General features: G+C 38.0%; 1 protein-coding gene across 4 annotated transcripts in view; it reads right to left on the minus strand.

Moving 5' to 3' along the window:
• Window positions 1-13556, minus strand: part of SSBP2 (single stranded DNA binding protein 2) — a 164152-nt gene extending 150596 nt beyond the window's left edge. For 2 of the 4 annotated variants that reach the window (XM_039320772.1, XM_039320770.1), the window contains exon 1: window positions 13392-13548. In XM_039320772.1, coding sequence (XP_039176706.1) covers window positions 13392-13450 — 59 coding nt within the window. In that variant the 5' untranslated portion in view covers window positions 13451-13548. Of the gene's footprint in view, window positions 1-13391 lie in introns of all 4 variants that reach the window. The other 2 variants (XM_039320771.1, XM_039320769.1) reach the window with 2 other exon arrangements.
• Window positions 13557-16880: the final 3324 nt, after the last annotated feature.

Genomic DNA, 16880 nt, shown 5'->3' on the forward strand with positions numbered 1-16880 from the left:
TGCTGAATAAGATATTCCATTGCTGGTTATGGAGAAACATTACTATTAGCATTATACTACTCTTCCTGTTTATATTCTGAAAGTTTGCTTTTCCACATTAAATGATACGAAGGAATTTGGAATTTCTAAAGCCAGACTGAAGTGTTTTTGGCAGGTTCCAACATTTCTAACAGCAAATTACAACTTGTTTGTTTGCTACCTCTGTGCATATGTACACACAACCATACAAATATATATTTTCTTTTTAAAAAATCTTCACAAAGATGGTAGAGAAAGAGACAAATTATTTTATTGGGTCTGGATCTCTAAATAATAATAGCTGGATTGTTGGGCTCATTAAGTTCTCCATCAAATTCTCCCTAGACTGTTAATAACAATCAATAAAAGAAGAGTTACAGAATACATTTTTAAGGTTAGCACTAGCGTTATCAGAATAGGATTAGAATAGGGAATCTAATGAGAAATCCTCTTTTTTTAAGTACCTGTGACATAAGGTTTTACGTGCCTCCCAGATTATGTAGGAAAATTTGACAATATTAAGTTGCCACTTCTAGTCTAAGCAACCATGTCTTGCCTTGCCCCTTATCCTTCTGGTCACCACCAGCTCTTGGGCTTTTCCTTTAATCTTCACCACTGTCCACAATCACCCATCCATAACTTTCAATAGTCATTCTCTCTTTTTGCAGGCTGCTCTGTATATGCTAACCTTTACATTTTTCTCTCCAGACTTAGAAACTTCCTGTTGCTCCAGCCTTCAATATAGTCTGGTTCCCACATTCAACCATTGGTTATTCAGGCTTAATATTTCTGGAGGTTGATTTGGCTATTGCTGACATTTAGGGTTGGTAACTTAAAATTTCAGTTTGGGACAACGTGATGGAGAAATAGCTTATAACTGACTATGCTAACTACAGTAACTTAGCAATCATTTTGTACAATAACTATTTTATTTAACACTGACTGTATATAACTGTAGCATGGCATTAAAGAATCTTGTGTTATATCTACTTCAGTACTCGAGAAGCCGTTTTCCCCCTTTGCATTAAAATATGGTTCAATGCTTAATTACATCCTCTTATAAAAATATAATTTTTCATTATGATTTTCGCAAACAATCCAAGACAATTTTTATATATTTTTCTTCCAAAATATAGTCATGTTTACAAATATACTAGTACATTAATATGGAGCTTCAGTCATGAACATATCTCACCTAAATAAAAAAATATTATCTAAACGAAACGCATTCTATAGGAGCAGCAAACAATGTGTATGTTGTTTATAAATTATGAAAACAATATACATATAAATTTTCTAGTACAGAAAATTCTAGGAGAGAGACCCTAGTCAAATGAATTATAAAAATATTGCCTTGAAAATATTTAAAATGGAAAGCAAAGTGTATCACTTATTCACAATAACCTAATTAAAAAAAGTTTTCAGAATTTTTTGCCCCACTATGCAATTTAGTTAATTTTATTACAGGTACTCCTAGACTTATGACTGTTTGCTTATCGACTGACGTTCCAACAGACGAACATAAGTACCATCTGGGGGGGCTATGTATGACCCAGATTCAAAGTTCTGATGATCAGGCCCCCGCCATGGCCCCATGACTGTACTTCAGATTCTTGGCAATATTTATGACCATTTAAAGTGGACCTGGGTCACGTGACTACATTTTATAATGGGTTTGACCGAAAACCAGCTCACAGCAAACCGTGGGTTTGCTTAACAACTGTGGCATTTTTGCTTAATGATTCAGGAGTTCATTTAACAATTGCCACAAAACTGGAGAAAGAAACTTCAATAACCTGTACCATGTTGAAGATTTCCTGATAGTGAAAATGTAAAACATTAGCCCTAAAGCAAAGAACACAGTGAAAAAGTGAGATTAAAATTAAATATAGGGAAAACCAAACTAATAACAATAGGTAGAACAACTAGTCACAGAATTGGCAAGGAAGATATTAAGTTATGGGTAGCTTCTGCCTTTTAAGATCAGTCATCAACTATAAAGGAACAAGTAGTCAAGAAATATGCTACAGACTAGCATTTAGTAGAGCAGCCATGAAGGAAATCTTGGAAAAGATATTCAAATATTATGCGTACATAGTACAAAGATCAAAATTGTGCACATAGTATTCCGTGCGATACTCTATGGAAATGAAAGTTGGACTTTGAATAAGCAGAATGTAATTGTTAGCAATGGGTTTTAAGTACTTCTTAAAAACTGACACACAAACATATGTAGGATACATTTAAGATCATTTTTTTATTTTTTTATTCCATTCATATAACTACATTTCAGTATTCCATATTCTTGTAAATACAAATGCTTTTACACAAAAGGTTTTATAAAAAATCATTACTGCTAAGATTATTTTACTAAAATTTAAAGAAGGCTTTAGTAATTATCTACACATTCCCCTATGAACCTGAGTTGTGGTTAGTTTGTGACTTAAGCTGAAACCAACTCAGAAAATTTAATGGTGTTCTCCTTGTCACAATGAATGTAATCTTAAGGGAAAAATTACTGACATGCTGCATAAAGTATAATGAGCATAGCAAGCAAAGAATATATCAGTGGAGATTCTCAGTCTTCCAGGTCATGGTTGTCCCAAAGCTGCTTTTTCAAGAGGCAACTGAACTTTCTTGTTTTTCTTTGAAGATGTTTCACTTCTTATCCAAGAAGCTTCTTCAGCTCTGACTGGATGGTGGGAATGGAAGGATTTATACTCCTTGTAGACAGCTGGTTATTTGCATTCTTTTAGAGAGTTGTTGAGGCCACTTGGAGGTTTGTCTGTGTCCTCAGGGTCACCTGAGTAGTGCAAAAGGATATGGAGCCTTCTTGGAACTGCACCTTGCACTTGGAAAAAGCACCTTTGGAACAACCATGACCTGGATGACCAAGAATCTCCATTGACATTTAGTATGCACTTTGGGATGAACACCCTTCGAATGGTGCGGGAGTATAAACGTATTTCCAGAAAAACTACAGACTACATAAACTATTTGTGCTTCAGTTTGAGATGCATACCACACAGACTCATTCTCAACAGCCTGCATCTATGTTCAACAGTGAAGGGACACAGGGCAGAAAACATCCTGCACAAAGTACAGCTCCACAACACAGTCTTTTTACCAGTTCCAAGAAGTCTCCATACACATTTGCACTACTCAGGTGACCCTGTGGACACAGAAAAACCTCCAATGACTACCTAAAAGAATGCAAATGATTAGCTGTCTGCAAGGAATATAAATTTCCATTCCCCACTATCCAGTCAGAGCTAAAGAAGCTTCTTGGATAAAAAGCCAAACGTCTTTAATGAAAAACAAGAAAAGTCCAGTTGCCTCTTGAAAAAGCACCTTTGGGACAAGCAAAGAATAGAGAACTTGCAATTCATAGTGGTATGAATTTTCTTGAACTGGTCAAAATGACATATGGATTGCAAACAAAATCTGAATGACTATGCTACTTGGAATAAATACACAAATTGTGGCTCACGCTACAGATGATATGACAGAACATTTAAAAATGCAAAATAGAAAAATTGTGCTTTGTTTTCATTGTCATGATTGGCATCAACTATTTAGTTTAAATATATTTTTAAAATACGTATTTCTAAGATATGTAAACTAGAAACACAAGTCTACAGAAAAACCACCCATACTAACCAGGAGCTCCACTACTAAAACAACAACCCAACCTCCCACAAGAGAAGCTGTATAAGGACTTTATTTAAACAAGTCCAAACACACTGAGCAACCCAGAACAGCAGAAAAAGGAAATGGAGCATCCACAGCAGGGGTCCCAAATCCCCAATCCAGTACCAGGCCATGGCATGCCAGCAACCGGGCCGCACAAACAAGCAAAGCCCCATCCGTGAGATGCAGGCAGCACACAAAACCACGCACACTCCAGTCTGCGGAAAAACCTCTCTTTACAGAACCAGTCCCTAGTGCCCAAAAGGTTGGGGACCTCTGATCTATACAACACATTCCAACAAAATGAATACCAAATGCAACTTCATCAAAAAGTCCCTGACCATTCAACCCAACACAGCACAAACAAAGTCTAAAAAGAATTACAGTGCCATACATCAAGAGTATCTCAGAAACCGCAAATAGACTACTATAACCACATGGAATTCGTGTAGCACACAAGCCAACTAAAGCCCTTCAAAATATCCTAAACAAACCAAAAGACCTAGCAACCCCAGATGAAAAAACAGGAGTCATCTACAACATACAATGTAAGAACTGCAACAATCACTATGTAGGATAAACAGGCAGAATGCATCTATGAACACCAGCTGGCAGTCAAAAGGCATGACAAAAATTCTTTAATTTCACAACATATACATAGATTTAACCATAGTTTCAATTGGGAAAATGTGACAATCCTAGACCAGGCCAAATCCAAAAAATGCCAGGGAATTTCTAGAAACCTGGCACTCTGACAAATCAGCCATCAATAGACACATAGACATTAACAACATCTACAGACTATGCAAAAAAGACAATCAACCACCCCAAAAGAGAAAAAAAACTCCACCATCTCTCCACCAGAAATCAGCACTCAGATCAGCATAGATTAACTCCAAGGTCAACTTCAGACCAACAATCAAGTAAGCAATACCCCAATCAAGAAACTGCCAAAGAGACATTAGCAAACAGCCCAACCAAAAATCCCTAAGACCGCCCCCAGCCACACAGACAGGCAAGACACCAATAAACCAACAGCAAACATTACTCCTTACTAACACTGATGATGTTACCTAGTTAGGGTAATGAAACATCTGCATGAAAACAAGCAAGCTCAGAGAGCACCAAGGACCCCTCATTCAAAGATATGAATATATTTGACTTGGGAAAACTAATATATTCATTTTTATGACTGTAGTATTTGTAGTTAATTACAGGAATACAGAAACTACATCACTAATTGTAAGGCTGGAATTCCATTAACATTACATGTAATCCTCAATTTAGCACCAAGACTAAGCCAGAATTACAGTAATAAATTGTGCATGTCATTAAGAGGGTCGCCACATGACAGCACCTGGTTTTACTACGTTTTCTGCAGCGGTCTTAAAGCAATGTGGTGGTTGTAAAATGAATGCCATGGTCATTAAGCAAATCCATTGTCTGCAAAAGGTGTATTTTACCAGAAGTAAACTCTGGCTTCTGGCGAAAGAAAGCCATTGTAAATTGTATTCACATGATCATGGGATGCTTCAAACAGCTCTAAATGTGGGCCAGTTGCTGAGTGTGCAAAATACACTCATGTGACCATGGGGGGCATCATAACTTCGAATCTGGGGTTTTAAGTAGTTCTGTGGAGGTCCATTGAATAGTTGCAAGGAGACTGGTCAAAAGTCCAGGACTATCTGTAAAGTATACAGATAGTTCTCATCTAGTGACCTCTTGTTCAGTAACTGAAATTCTGATGGTGCTGAATGACTGGTACTTATGACTGTTCCTCAAAGTTCCGGTCATTCCGATCTTCACAAGATCATAATTTGGCAACCAGCTCATATGTACAATAGTTGCCATATCTCACAATCACATTATTGCAATTTGTAATCTTCCCTCCTGGTTTACTACAAGCAAAATCAATGGGTAAGTCACTCTGTTAAATTCCCCTGGCCTTCCTGTGCTCAACCCATGCTATGCCATCCATCTACCAATATTTTTTCACCTGCACTGTGCCTCTCCCCAACTCACGCATAGCCTGTGCCAGCCTTTCTAGGTGCTCATATTTGATTCTAATTAAATAATAACATAATTAAATAACAGTTCCAAGAAAAGTATTTCACATTAATATAATCTAATCCCAACAGCCTTTTAATTCCCAATTTTGTGTACAGATTCATAATATGTGACATAGTCAGAAGTCAGGGGCCTCACAGCAAATTAGTTACAACTGCACAGATGTCAACCAGTTTTCATCATGAGAAACAAGCAACTCTCAATCCATTAAGAAAAAAAAGAGAGAAATACAAGTTTTGAACCTGATATATATAGGACTAAAATCATAGAACAGGCAGTCACCAATTTTCTTAGTATTAAAGGTGTTTACAAGTCTGCCATAATGGAATGTGATCAGAGCAGTGTCCTGCACTGCAAGCCTTCTACACCAAAATTGGTCTGAGGGAAACCTATTAATAAATGTAAAGGAGTTAATATAATTGTTAATACAATTCAGTATTCCAAGATTTTATACATTAAATTTCCCATATGAAAAAATTCAATTTATTTTGTGGTTTTATAGGGATGTGCAACGTTCACATGGAATAGTTGGGAGAACTCCCGAAATTCTGTTCCCTGCTGGACCATGCCAAACTTTCTTCTATTATGAAAAGTTCAGTTCCTAGAAACTGCCAAACAATTTGCTTCCCAGAAAAGTCCTGCTCCCATTTCCATCCTTAATGGGCCAAAAAAAAAAAAAAAATTCTGAGGAAAAAACAAAAACTATTCTATTATCAGAATGCATCCTGCACAGTTCAGCTGAGCAAGTTATTCGTGTTAAAGAAAAGTTGCCAATCCCTGACTTAGAATGACGCATGAATGCAGTTACTACCTTGTTTGTTAGTGAATTATACATCTTCCCCAATTCCTTTTGTGTTAAATTACAAAAATAGGACAAATGCTCATTAAATAAGAATGAAACCAAGGCTTTAACTATTCAAGACACGTATCATGCTATACAATAATTGTACTTAATTTAAAAATGAGTAAACACTTGAAGTAGGGTTAAAACTTAAATTCCTAAATAATCTTCTAGAACTTCTAGAATTAAATGCTTGTTCAAATACAGAAAGTGATATAGTCTTTACAGTTATATAATTGACAGAATCAGAACCTAGGGCAATGTCAGAAGAAACTTCATGCTACATGAGCTTCAGCCAACACCATATGCATTCAGCCACATAAAGGAATGACTTCTCTACTGCTAGAGACCTTCAAACAGTGGCTACATGATCACATTCTGAGATGCTCTAGCACAGGGGTGTCAAACTGCCAGCCCTACAGGCCGGTTGCATCATACGGAGCTCGCGTCCACCCCAGCTCCAGCAATGTGAAAAAAGTCACGATACGTCACGAACATGTCACCTGATGCGGCAAGTTTGACACCCATGCGCCAGCAGATCCTGCATTGAGCAGGGGTGGACATATTCCAACTCTATTTTTCTGTGATGGAAAAAGTGTGTTCTTTTAACCTTTCTGTATCATATTTATCATTAGAAAAGTACACAGTATCAATTACATCTGCTGCCTTATTTATTTATAAACTACTAGTATATTGTTTACAAAACAAAAATCTTCAAATACTAGTTTTTCAGAAAAAAAAATTCTGTCCAAAAAGGAGCCATTACATACATGACTACATGATTCAGTTACATATTTTAAGCATCTTATGGTCAAAAGTTTGAGGTCCATTATAGAACATTTCTGGACAAAACATATTCTGATTATCTCCTAAAATACGTTAATCTGGTCATTATGGAAAGAGCTTGTCCTTTTTCACAGCTGTTTTGGAAAATAACATGTTTTGCAAAAATTAAGATGTGCCCAGATTAAATTGGACCTTTCTTGGCATCTGGCATGTTTGTAATACAATGAATCATCTCCTGTTCTAGAAGAACCACTTCTAAAAAAAATGATCCACCTTCAGAACAGACAGATCAGAAAGTTATGGAAGAAAAAAGAGAACATTTCAGAGAATGAATTTTGGAATTTTTCATATGAGCACACTGCATCCTCAACTATTAAGCTCCCTAAACTTGTTCGTAAAAATATATTTGTATTTAATAGAGATACAATAACGTTCTATTGAATTAACTGTAAAACATATTTTCAGAAATATACAGAGGACAAAATAGTCTTAACTGGCTTTCATTACAAATGCTTATTCCTCATCTCACTAAGAATACTGAACATTTGATTTGGTATTTAGAAGAAACCTGAATTTCTGGTACAATTTAAATAACATAGGAACATAAGCTTACTTTCTTATTTCACTCTGAATCTTGTTCTTTCTCATACAACCTTCAAGCTTTTCTGTGTTCTCAAACGAAAACATTTAGAATGCATCAAATCCTTAATGCTACATTCATTAAAAGAGAAAGAAAAGTCACTAAAGCTAAATACAAATAATGGTTCTTCATCCTTATCAATAGCAAGAAATGTTGCTTTCAAGTTCTAGAGACTTCCTGACATGTTAATACCCTTTTCTTGACAGCAATTCAGAACCAGTTTACTGTTCCTGTTTCTGGATATTTTTACAACTAAGTGTAGCTTTCAGCCTGCATTTGTATCCAAGTACTAACTAGATCTGATCCCGCTTAACTTCCCTGCTCAGGCAAGGTAATGTGCTGCCTATTTTAAATTCTCTGACTAAAGTCTGCACCATGTCAAAATAAATGTTTAGTGATACAAATAAATATGTTGCCCCCCACATTTTATCCGTAATATTTTTTTTTCTTATTTTAAGCAGCTAGAAAAGTGTTTTCCTCTATATTGGAAGAAAAGGCATTTCCAAGTCAATGGAATTTTGAAAATGAAAGTTAAATCCCATAATGGTGTACTTCCACAAGACACTGTCTTCATTTCATGATACATCACTTAACAATTTAAAGAAAAATAGTATTTGCATTTTCTGACTTAATTTTATATTTTAAATATATATTTACTTTTTCTTTTCAGAGTTGGCATATTTTGTTTAGAATAATCAAAATTAAAGCTGCTAGAACCATAATTAAACTAAATAAAGTTTCCAGAATCCTAAAATGTTAAAACTGACACTTGAATGTTAAGTCATTCTCGGTGGCATTTTTATGCACCTCTAACTGATCATGAGATGTTTATGTTTATCTTCAGAAAGGCCATGTAATGTAGTACTTAAGATAGGAACACTGGGACTTAGGTTCTAGACCAGCAGCTCCCAATCTTTTCTATGCCCCACACCTCTAGAATGCTTCTGATATATTCTTGCACCCCTTACAAAAATTTGAAATAACAGCAACATATTATGCATATACACTGTAATTTTGAAAACCCAAGTTTTCACACCCCCTGGAATGTTGTCTCGCTCCCCTGGTTGGGAACCCCTATTCTAGACCAACCTCAGCCAAAGAAGACCACTGGATGTCTCTGGATCTCTCAGTGTCTCTCTGCTCACAAGGCTGTTGTTATGGAAAAAAACCAGGAGCAGTGAACACTATGTATATCATGTTGAACTCCTGAATCAAAGATGAGAAATATATCTAATAAGCAAGTGCTTTCTCTGTCATTGTCCCTTAGAATGACCACAATTACCTCATAAACCTTGATTTAATTACTGTTTCTATAAAACAGGGAATTATAGTTATGACAATCTAAACAAGAAAGTATTTTTACATTAATTACAAACCTGAATTTGCTTGTTTTAGTCCTAGTACTGAAAATGTCTGGCTTTGAATAAGGACCAATGATTAATTGAAGTCATATTTACTTAATCTGAGCATGGTGAAATAGAAAGACAAAAACAGCTCACATGAGCATAGAGCAGCGGTTCTCAACCTATGGGTCGCGACCCCATTTGGGGTCGAACGACCATTTTACGGGAGTCCCCAAACAACGTGATCCGCCATTTTCCCCCCTCAGGGGGCGCCGCCGCGCATGCGCGTCACGCATGGGGGCGCCGCCGCGCATGCGCGGCGCGTCCATGTGACAGGGGTCGCCGTCACAGAAACGTTGAGAAACGCTGGCATAGAGCATACAGACACAATGCTTCTGCATTTCTTAAACTATGTTCCCTGTGGCAGGATTTTCGTTTATTTGATTAGCAGTCAGAGTCCTTTCCACAGGCCTCCTACACAAAACCTAATCTAAGTATTTATTAAAATGAAACAGATCTTTTAAAACATTTTTATAGAAATTTGGCAGCAATCTTAAGTTTTTGTTAAAGACACAAATTACAGCAAACCCTCAATTTAATAGACCCCCATTTAGCCAACCTTGAATACAGCAGATCAAATTTCTTCTGACTGCTCTCTGAAATAATAGTTGCAAGTTCATTGCAACTATTGTAATGAAGTATAGACATTTGTGAAAATTTTATCTTAATTTTACAACTTCTGTAGGTATTCCCAGGAGGAGAGGAGTTACTTAAACTCTATGGATCTTTTTGGGTTACTCTCTTGAGGTTAGATGACTCCTCCATTTAGTGTTCTCCAACACACTTCATTGAATCTATTACGTTGCCAGAACAATGCTAGTATGAATTTTAGCAAGAAATCAGACATAAGTTAAAGACTGCATCTTTAATTTAGCCTTTAAACATACAATCTTAACCATAAACAGATAAGTCTTCATCATCAACAGGTTTACAATATGAGCATATAGTCTTAGATCACAGATTCACACTGTAGAACTGTCCTTGTCTATATAATTGTTACTATTATGTATTAGTTTACCAAAGCTGGACTAGCCAAAATGTATTCGCACTGATAAAGGAAATGTCTATTACTTTTTAACATAAATTCTTTAGCATCTAAACAGCCGTGCTAGAATCCCAAAAATAATTATGTATGCACAAGATATATTAAAACTGAGATTTATTTCTCATGAACGTGCTTAAAATTTTATAATAACCCTTTTTAATAATGGATCTGCTTAAACCTCTGTAGACAAATGGACGTTAATCCTTAAAAAGACTAGTTGCCACCATTATACATAGCCTGTGCCTACTTACATAAAAAATTTTTTCCAGAAATATGAAGTCACAGCATTTTTTCTAACATTTTTTTAAACATTTTTAAAAAAATGTTAACCAGAATGTACATTTTTCAAAGCCTAATTATATCTAAAGTATTGGAAATACTCAGGTCATGCATTTATAAAAAGATTAGAATTATATTATTTTCCTTCCTCTGAACTCCACAAATTCTGAAGAAAGAACTTTAACCCTAAGAGGGGGTAGGAAAGACTTTATGCTACAGACATATTGAAAAAATGTGATAAAACAATAGCATTATATAAATGATTTAATAACAATGTACTTTACTGTTTATATTATTCAATTTGACAGACTCAAGCATGCCCTCCAATTCTAAGTTGCTTATATCAGAGTATTTCTGATTTATCATTTTAAAATATTGTGTACATTCAGGAGAAAAAGCCCTACAAGACAGTATAGCAAATTGTAAATAATGGGGCGAAGAATGTATTTAGATCAAACAGCACCATCTAGCAGTTCCCTTAACTTCACACCAAAGAGTATTCTTTACTTGATAATAGCTCAACATATCCAATATACTATGTCCTACAATATTTCAGACATAGAATGCCAATACAATAAAAGTTCTATACAAAGATTTACCCAAAATGGTAATTTTATATTTATTTTCAATCAGGCTTTCATTGGAGTTAATACAAATGTATGAATTGTCAAAAACACATAACAATCAGGAGTACGGCTACATAGTTTTATCCCAAGAGATACAAGTTTATTACTTATACAGTATTGTAAACTTATTTAGCTTTATGTGATTCACTGTTTCAAATTTTAAACATCCATTAATTTCTGTTTCAAATTTAGTTTTCAGTCCCTATCTTTGTATTCTTTCTGTGCCAGTATAAAACATTAAACAAATCACTTGGCGTACCTCTTTGTTTTTAGAATCAGGAAGTAACTATCCTTTTCAGAATGCTATAAGGGAGAAAATCTTTAGGTGAAGATTCAGTTTAAAAGAGAAACTGCTCAATTTTACTTTGCACATTCATTTTCATGTTGTGTAAAAGTTCCAAAGTTACATACAATGACATTTTAAAAAGTCACAGATATCAAAACCATTTCTGAAGAGATGTCCGTAACTCAAAACACTTTACCCTGCATCTAATACATTACTTTACTAAAGTCTGTTCAGAAGAAAAGAAAATATGCAGTAAATAATTTCTGATTCTGCTGGGCATATGCTAAGCAAAAAAAAAAAAAAAAAGAAAAGAAAAAAGAGAAAGAAAAATCTTTCATAATCAACTCTGTTCTGTGTTCTACTATTTTCAGTGAGGAAAATGAAAATTGTAACTACAACTGACAACAATGTGAAAACTGAAACTTTAACAGGACTTTTTAATTCACAAACAATATTCAAAAACAGTCTTTTATAGTTGCTTACTAGTAATGTGTTATCACTACTTTCTAATCCAATCATTTGGCTGTACTTTTTCTTGTTAACAGTCAAAAATGATAGCAAATAGCAAATTATTATTAGCAAATATTATCTATTTTTTCCATGTTTTCCATAAGATTTCATGCTTAGTTAAAAAGTTTTGATGCAGGTTTTTTGGTAACTGAGGAAATAATTATTGCATTGAAATTAAGTACTTTTCTGTAAATGGAGAATGGATCTTTATCAATATTCTAAAGGACTTCCAATTCACTACTGTCATCTACACGTCTACTACCCCAGGATTATCTCCAAATCCGCTCCAAGCCCAGCCCAACTGCTTATTAAAAAAAAAAAAAATCTTCTTTCACTTTACAGTTCGATTTCACATTTTCTCTCAACAATCGCGATTTCACCAACAGCCCTTCCTGTATACCAGGCCCTTGAAAGATAGAAACTACAAACTACTTCGTATTTTTGAAATGCATGCAGCACCTATCCCTACAGACCCAAAGGAAGAGCTGCAGATCTGTGCAAAAAGGTAAGGAGTGAAAAAGACCCTGGATCTTCGGTGGGGGGTGGGGAGAGCGGGAGAAGAGAGTTGAATATCGCGGAGTTGAGGGTTTTGTTTCTTTCCCTCCAGCGGAAGCTTCACACGAGCACACGGCAGACTCTTTTGTTACCAAAGTTACTCCAACACCATTTTCTTCCCCCTCCCCCAAAGTGACACCATAAACCACGGAGGCGAAGGCAGGGAGAAACAAAACCAAAACACTGGGAGAGGACCCTGAGCCTCCGCGCTAATCCGACCCTGCCCTCGCGCGGAGCCAGGCACCACACTGTCTGTCGGAATCACTTTCTCCCCTCAGACCCAGCTATAGACTTTCCTCGCCATCTGCAGCACAAGGAAAGCGCAGTAGACACGTCCCGTCTTGTCCTGCTCCCAGCCCACGCGGGAAAGAGCGTCCGAGACCCACTCCCCCGCCTCCGAACCGGGTCCGGCGCACTTCTCTTCCCCAGGCTCGGAAGCGTCGCGCGTACCCTCCTCTACACCCCGACTTGTAGACTGCCCCCCTCCGCCTCTTCGATCTCCTCTTCTTTCCCGCGCCGGGGTGAAGCTCCCCGGTCTCGAGTGAGGCCCCCTCTCTCATAAGCGGTAAAGTTACTTTGTGCGGGGCGTACGCGCGCCCACCTCCCCGCCCAGTCAGGCTGTGCGGTCCAGCGGGCTGTACTCACTTCTCTCTGGCCTGGCTGTCGGACGGGACGCTGCTGTTGCTCTTGCCTTTGCCGTACATGCCTGCAGAGAGCTCCGACTGTCACGCACCTGTCAACCCATCACAGCCTCCCCAGGAACAGCCCAGTCACCATGGAGACGCTGCCACACACACACGCCATTGGCCCGCTGCGAGCTCGGACACACCTCCGCCCTGTGATTGACACGCAGAGACCAGGACAGGCTGCTCTCTCTCCTCCTCTCCGCTGGCTGCCTCCCCCCACCAGCCTCCGGCTCCTCCTCCCCCTCCCGCTCTCCCTTCCCCGGCGCAAGGGGGAATTAGAAACGGTTCTAGAAGGATTTTAAACAACTGGCTGTTCCGTGCGCTTGTCTCTCCGCCCTCCGCCGCTGCCAGAGACGAAGACTACTGAGGAGAGACGGAAATTGCGGACTGGACTCCATCGCCCGCACCACCCAGGACGACTGAGGATTTTTCGTCCGCTTCGCGCGCCTTCGCCACCCTCTTCGCCCTGCAACCCCGCAACCCGCTTAGCCAGCAAGATGCTCCTTTCGACAGACCTCGCTCCCTCCGTCTTTTCCGAGCAGAATGGTTACCAGCCGCTGCTGATTCCCCCCAACAAGTCAGAGCGCGATTATTCACAGACCTGGAGTCTCTCTCTCCACGTTGGGGACATTCCCCCCGCCCGCCGCCGCGAGCCCAGCGTTCCCAGGGCCGGACGAGTTCCCCCACCCGTCCGTCCGTCCGTCAGTCAAGCGGCACCAGCCTCCTGCCCCGTCCCGAGGGTACCTTTCTGACCCAATTCCTACACCGAGAGGCGTTTTTCAAGCCAACTTCCACACAGCCAGTGACAGGTTCTACAAACATTTGCAAGAGTGTCTATGCCCCTCAGTCTCCAACTGTCGGCATAACCATTCTCAGGCCAGCGGAAATTGCAGAGTTGGTTCCCAAATGTGCAGAGATGCTTTTACTGTACAGATATATTTTTTAAAAAAACAGATTATAGCAAGTCTCTGAAAACGGTATTAAGAAAGGTTTTGCATTTTGCAGACTGTGGCTCCCCCTGAAATCTAGAGATCCAGAACCATACAGGGAATTTCAGAATGAAGCCTTATTAGACAGTTGTCCCATGTCCTTTGTATACTTTCATGGAGGCCCAGTTGACATCACTGTCTATGTGTTATTCTTCCATGTTTTCCTGCTGATTCTTTCCCCTTTCTTACTGCAGAAATCAACTAAGAAGGGAAAGACAGACTACCAGGACAGTGATTGGAAGTTCTAGGAGCCATCAGTCTGGAACCATCTGAATCTTTCGTGATGCACTTGATTCAAATTGTGTAGCAGTGGTGTATTATGTCATCATAAGTGCATCTTAAAGCTCCATGGCCACTGATGATTGCATTACAACATCAATAATATTTCCGAATTCAGTTTTTGCCTTCTTAAGTTACCAAACTCAGTTCAAAGAAAATAGTTTTCCATTTTTTGTACACCAGGTCACGGTCTGAGTTTGCATCATGCTTGGTACTACTTCCTACAACAGCTTCCTTCTTGAAATCAAGAGTGCACCCTTAAAATAAATAAACCAGAGTCACTTGGTTGAGTTTGGCAACTATAAAAAATGGAATAAATAAAAAATGAATAAAATAATCTGATTTAATAAATCCCCCCTTGGCCAGCCCCAATGTTTGTAAGAGTAAACTGGTTCACAGATTCACGGTGAAACCCTCAGGGAAGAAGACCAGCATAGAAGAGCATTTGAGATCATTTTTAGACCAGGATCTGTTATCTAGATTTTTGACAAACTTTAATGAAGTAAAGGCATGCTTCATAATCATGATTACTTCTGCTTTAATTCAAAAGACTTAAACTATGTACCCTAATTTATATATTTAAAATGTAACTAGGCCAGGGAGATGCTAGTAAAAAGACTAATCCATGAAAAAATAAAGCTGATTTCTGATTTTGGGAACAGGATGCTAAATAAAGTGAAAATAATTAAATGTAGGAAATTCAGTAGAACAATGTTTGCTACGTAAACAATAAGTATGGCTACATGGTGAATATATCTAAATCTAAGGTTTGTGAGCATCTATAATGTCTCTTAAAAATAATATGTGAAAGGAGAAAACTAGTTAAAGATGCAAACTAGAAACCAGCAGACTGTGAGTTCTAGTTCTGTCTTACCACATGAAAGCCAGGCTGTGCCTTTTGGCTAATCATTTTCTGTCAGCCCACAATGTTAGACTTGGGGCAGAAGCTGGTTGTTTAATTCCTGTCACAACCAATAGATCAACTTTGTTTATATTAAAAAAAGGTGGGTCTTGATTTTGTGGAAGAAAAGTTAGGAAGAAAAACATATGTAAAAACATTTTTTCTAGAGTGAAAAAGTAGGAATAGATATTAGAAAATGAGTATGTAAAAAGATCTCAAGTTGGAAATTACATTCCCATTCTCTCACAGGGCAAGCCTGGATTCACACACTTAGTACCATAAACCATAATGTGATTTGTTTTACTAACTGTATTGTATGAACCTAATGTTCTAACCAGCCTAAGTTCCGAGCACTGCAGCAAAAGCAATTCTACATCTGTGTATGCTGCATATAATTAGTTATAGCAGTAATTCTGCTCTATGGGAAGCTTCTCTTAAAAATTGAAACCAGAAACATAAAGGCAACCCCCACAAAGTTACAACCTTAAGTAAAGACATACATCAACCCTAACAACAGCAATGACTTTTTGTTGTATTTGTATCCTATCTCTTATAGTGTGGTTTGCTACTTGAGATTGAATTGCAAGTGGGAAATCAAAGGCAGAACAGAAACAATAGTCCAAGAAACTGGTTTCTGAAAAAAATCAAGGACCAAAATGTCTTCTTAGATAGTTCTTAATCATGATGATGGTCATACTCACAAATTTTATTTGCAATGAGATTTCTTCTTTGGGAATCTTAAGCAGGCAGATTTTCAATTGGCATTGGAACGAACTGCTTAGCATTATTAAGAGCAAAGGTGTCAGCTGACTAAATGATGGCTCTTCTGGTAACAGGCAGTCCCAAGCTTTGATGCACTTAGGGTTTAAAGGTGACAGCCAACATGAAACTTGTACAAAGTGAGTACTGTTACAAATTTGATTTTGGGCAAGAATCATGCAACCACATTCTGGATCAGTTGAAGTGCTGGACCCATCTCCAAAGCCATTATGGAGAGCCAATTTGGTCTAGTGCAGGGGTAGGCAACCTGGGCTCTTTTATGACTCGTGGACTTCAACTCCCAGAATTCCTGAGCCAGCTGGCTCAGGAATTCTGGGAGTTGAAGTCCACGAGTTATAGAAGAGCCCAGGTTGCCTACCCCTGGTCTAGTGGTTAAGACACCAGGCTGGAAAATGGGAGTCCATGAATTCAAGTCCCATCTTAATCATGAAAAACAATTAGATGACTTTGGGCCACTGTCTATCAATACAGCTCACCTGACAGGGTGCTTTTTGGGAAA

This window comes from Crotalus tigris, unplaced genomic scaffold, assembly GCF_016545835.1.
Source record: "Crotalus tigris isolate CLP2741 ecotype Arizona unplaced genomic scaffold, ASM1654583v1 scf7180000023687.2574627, whole genome shotgun sequence".
NCBI classification, from domain to species: domain Eukaryota; kingdom Metazoa; phylum Chordata; class Lepidosauria; order Squamata; family Viperidae; genus Crotalus; species Crotalus tigris.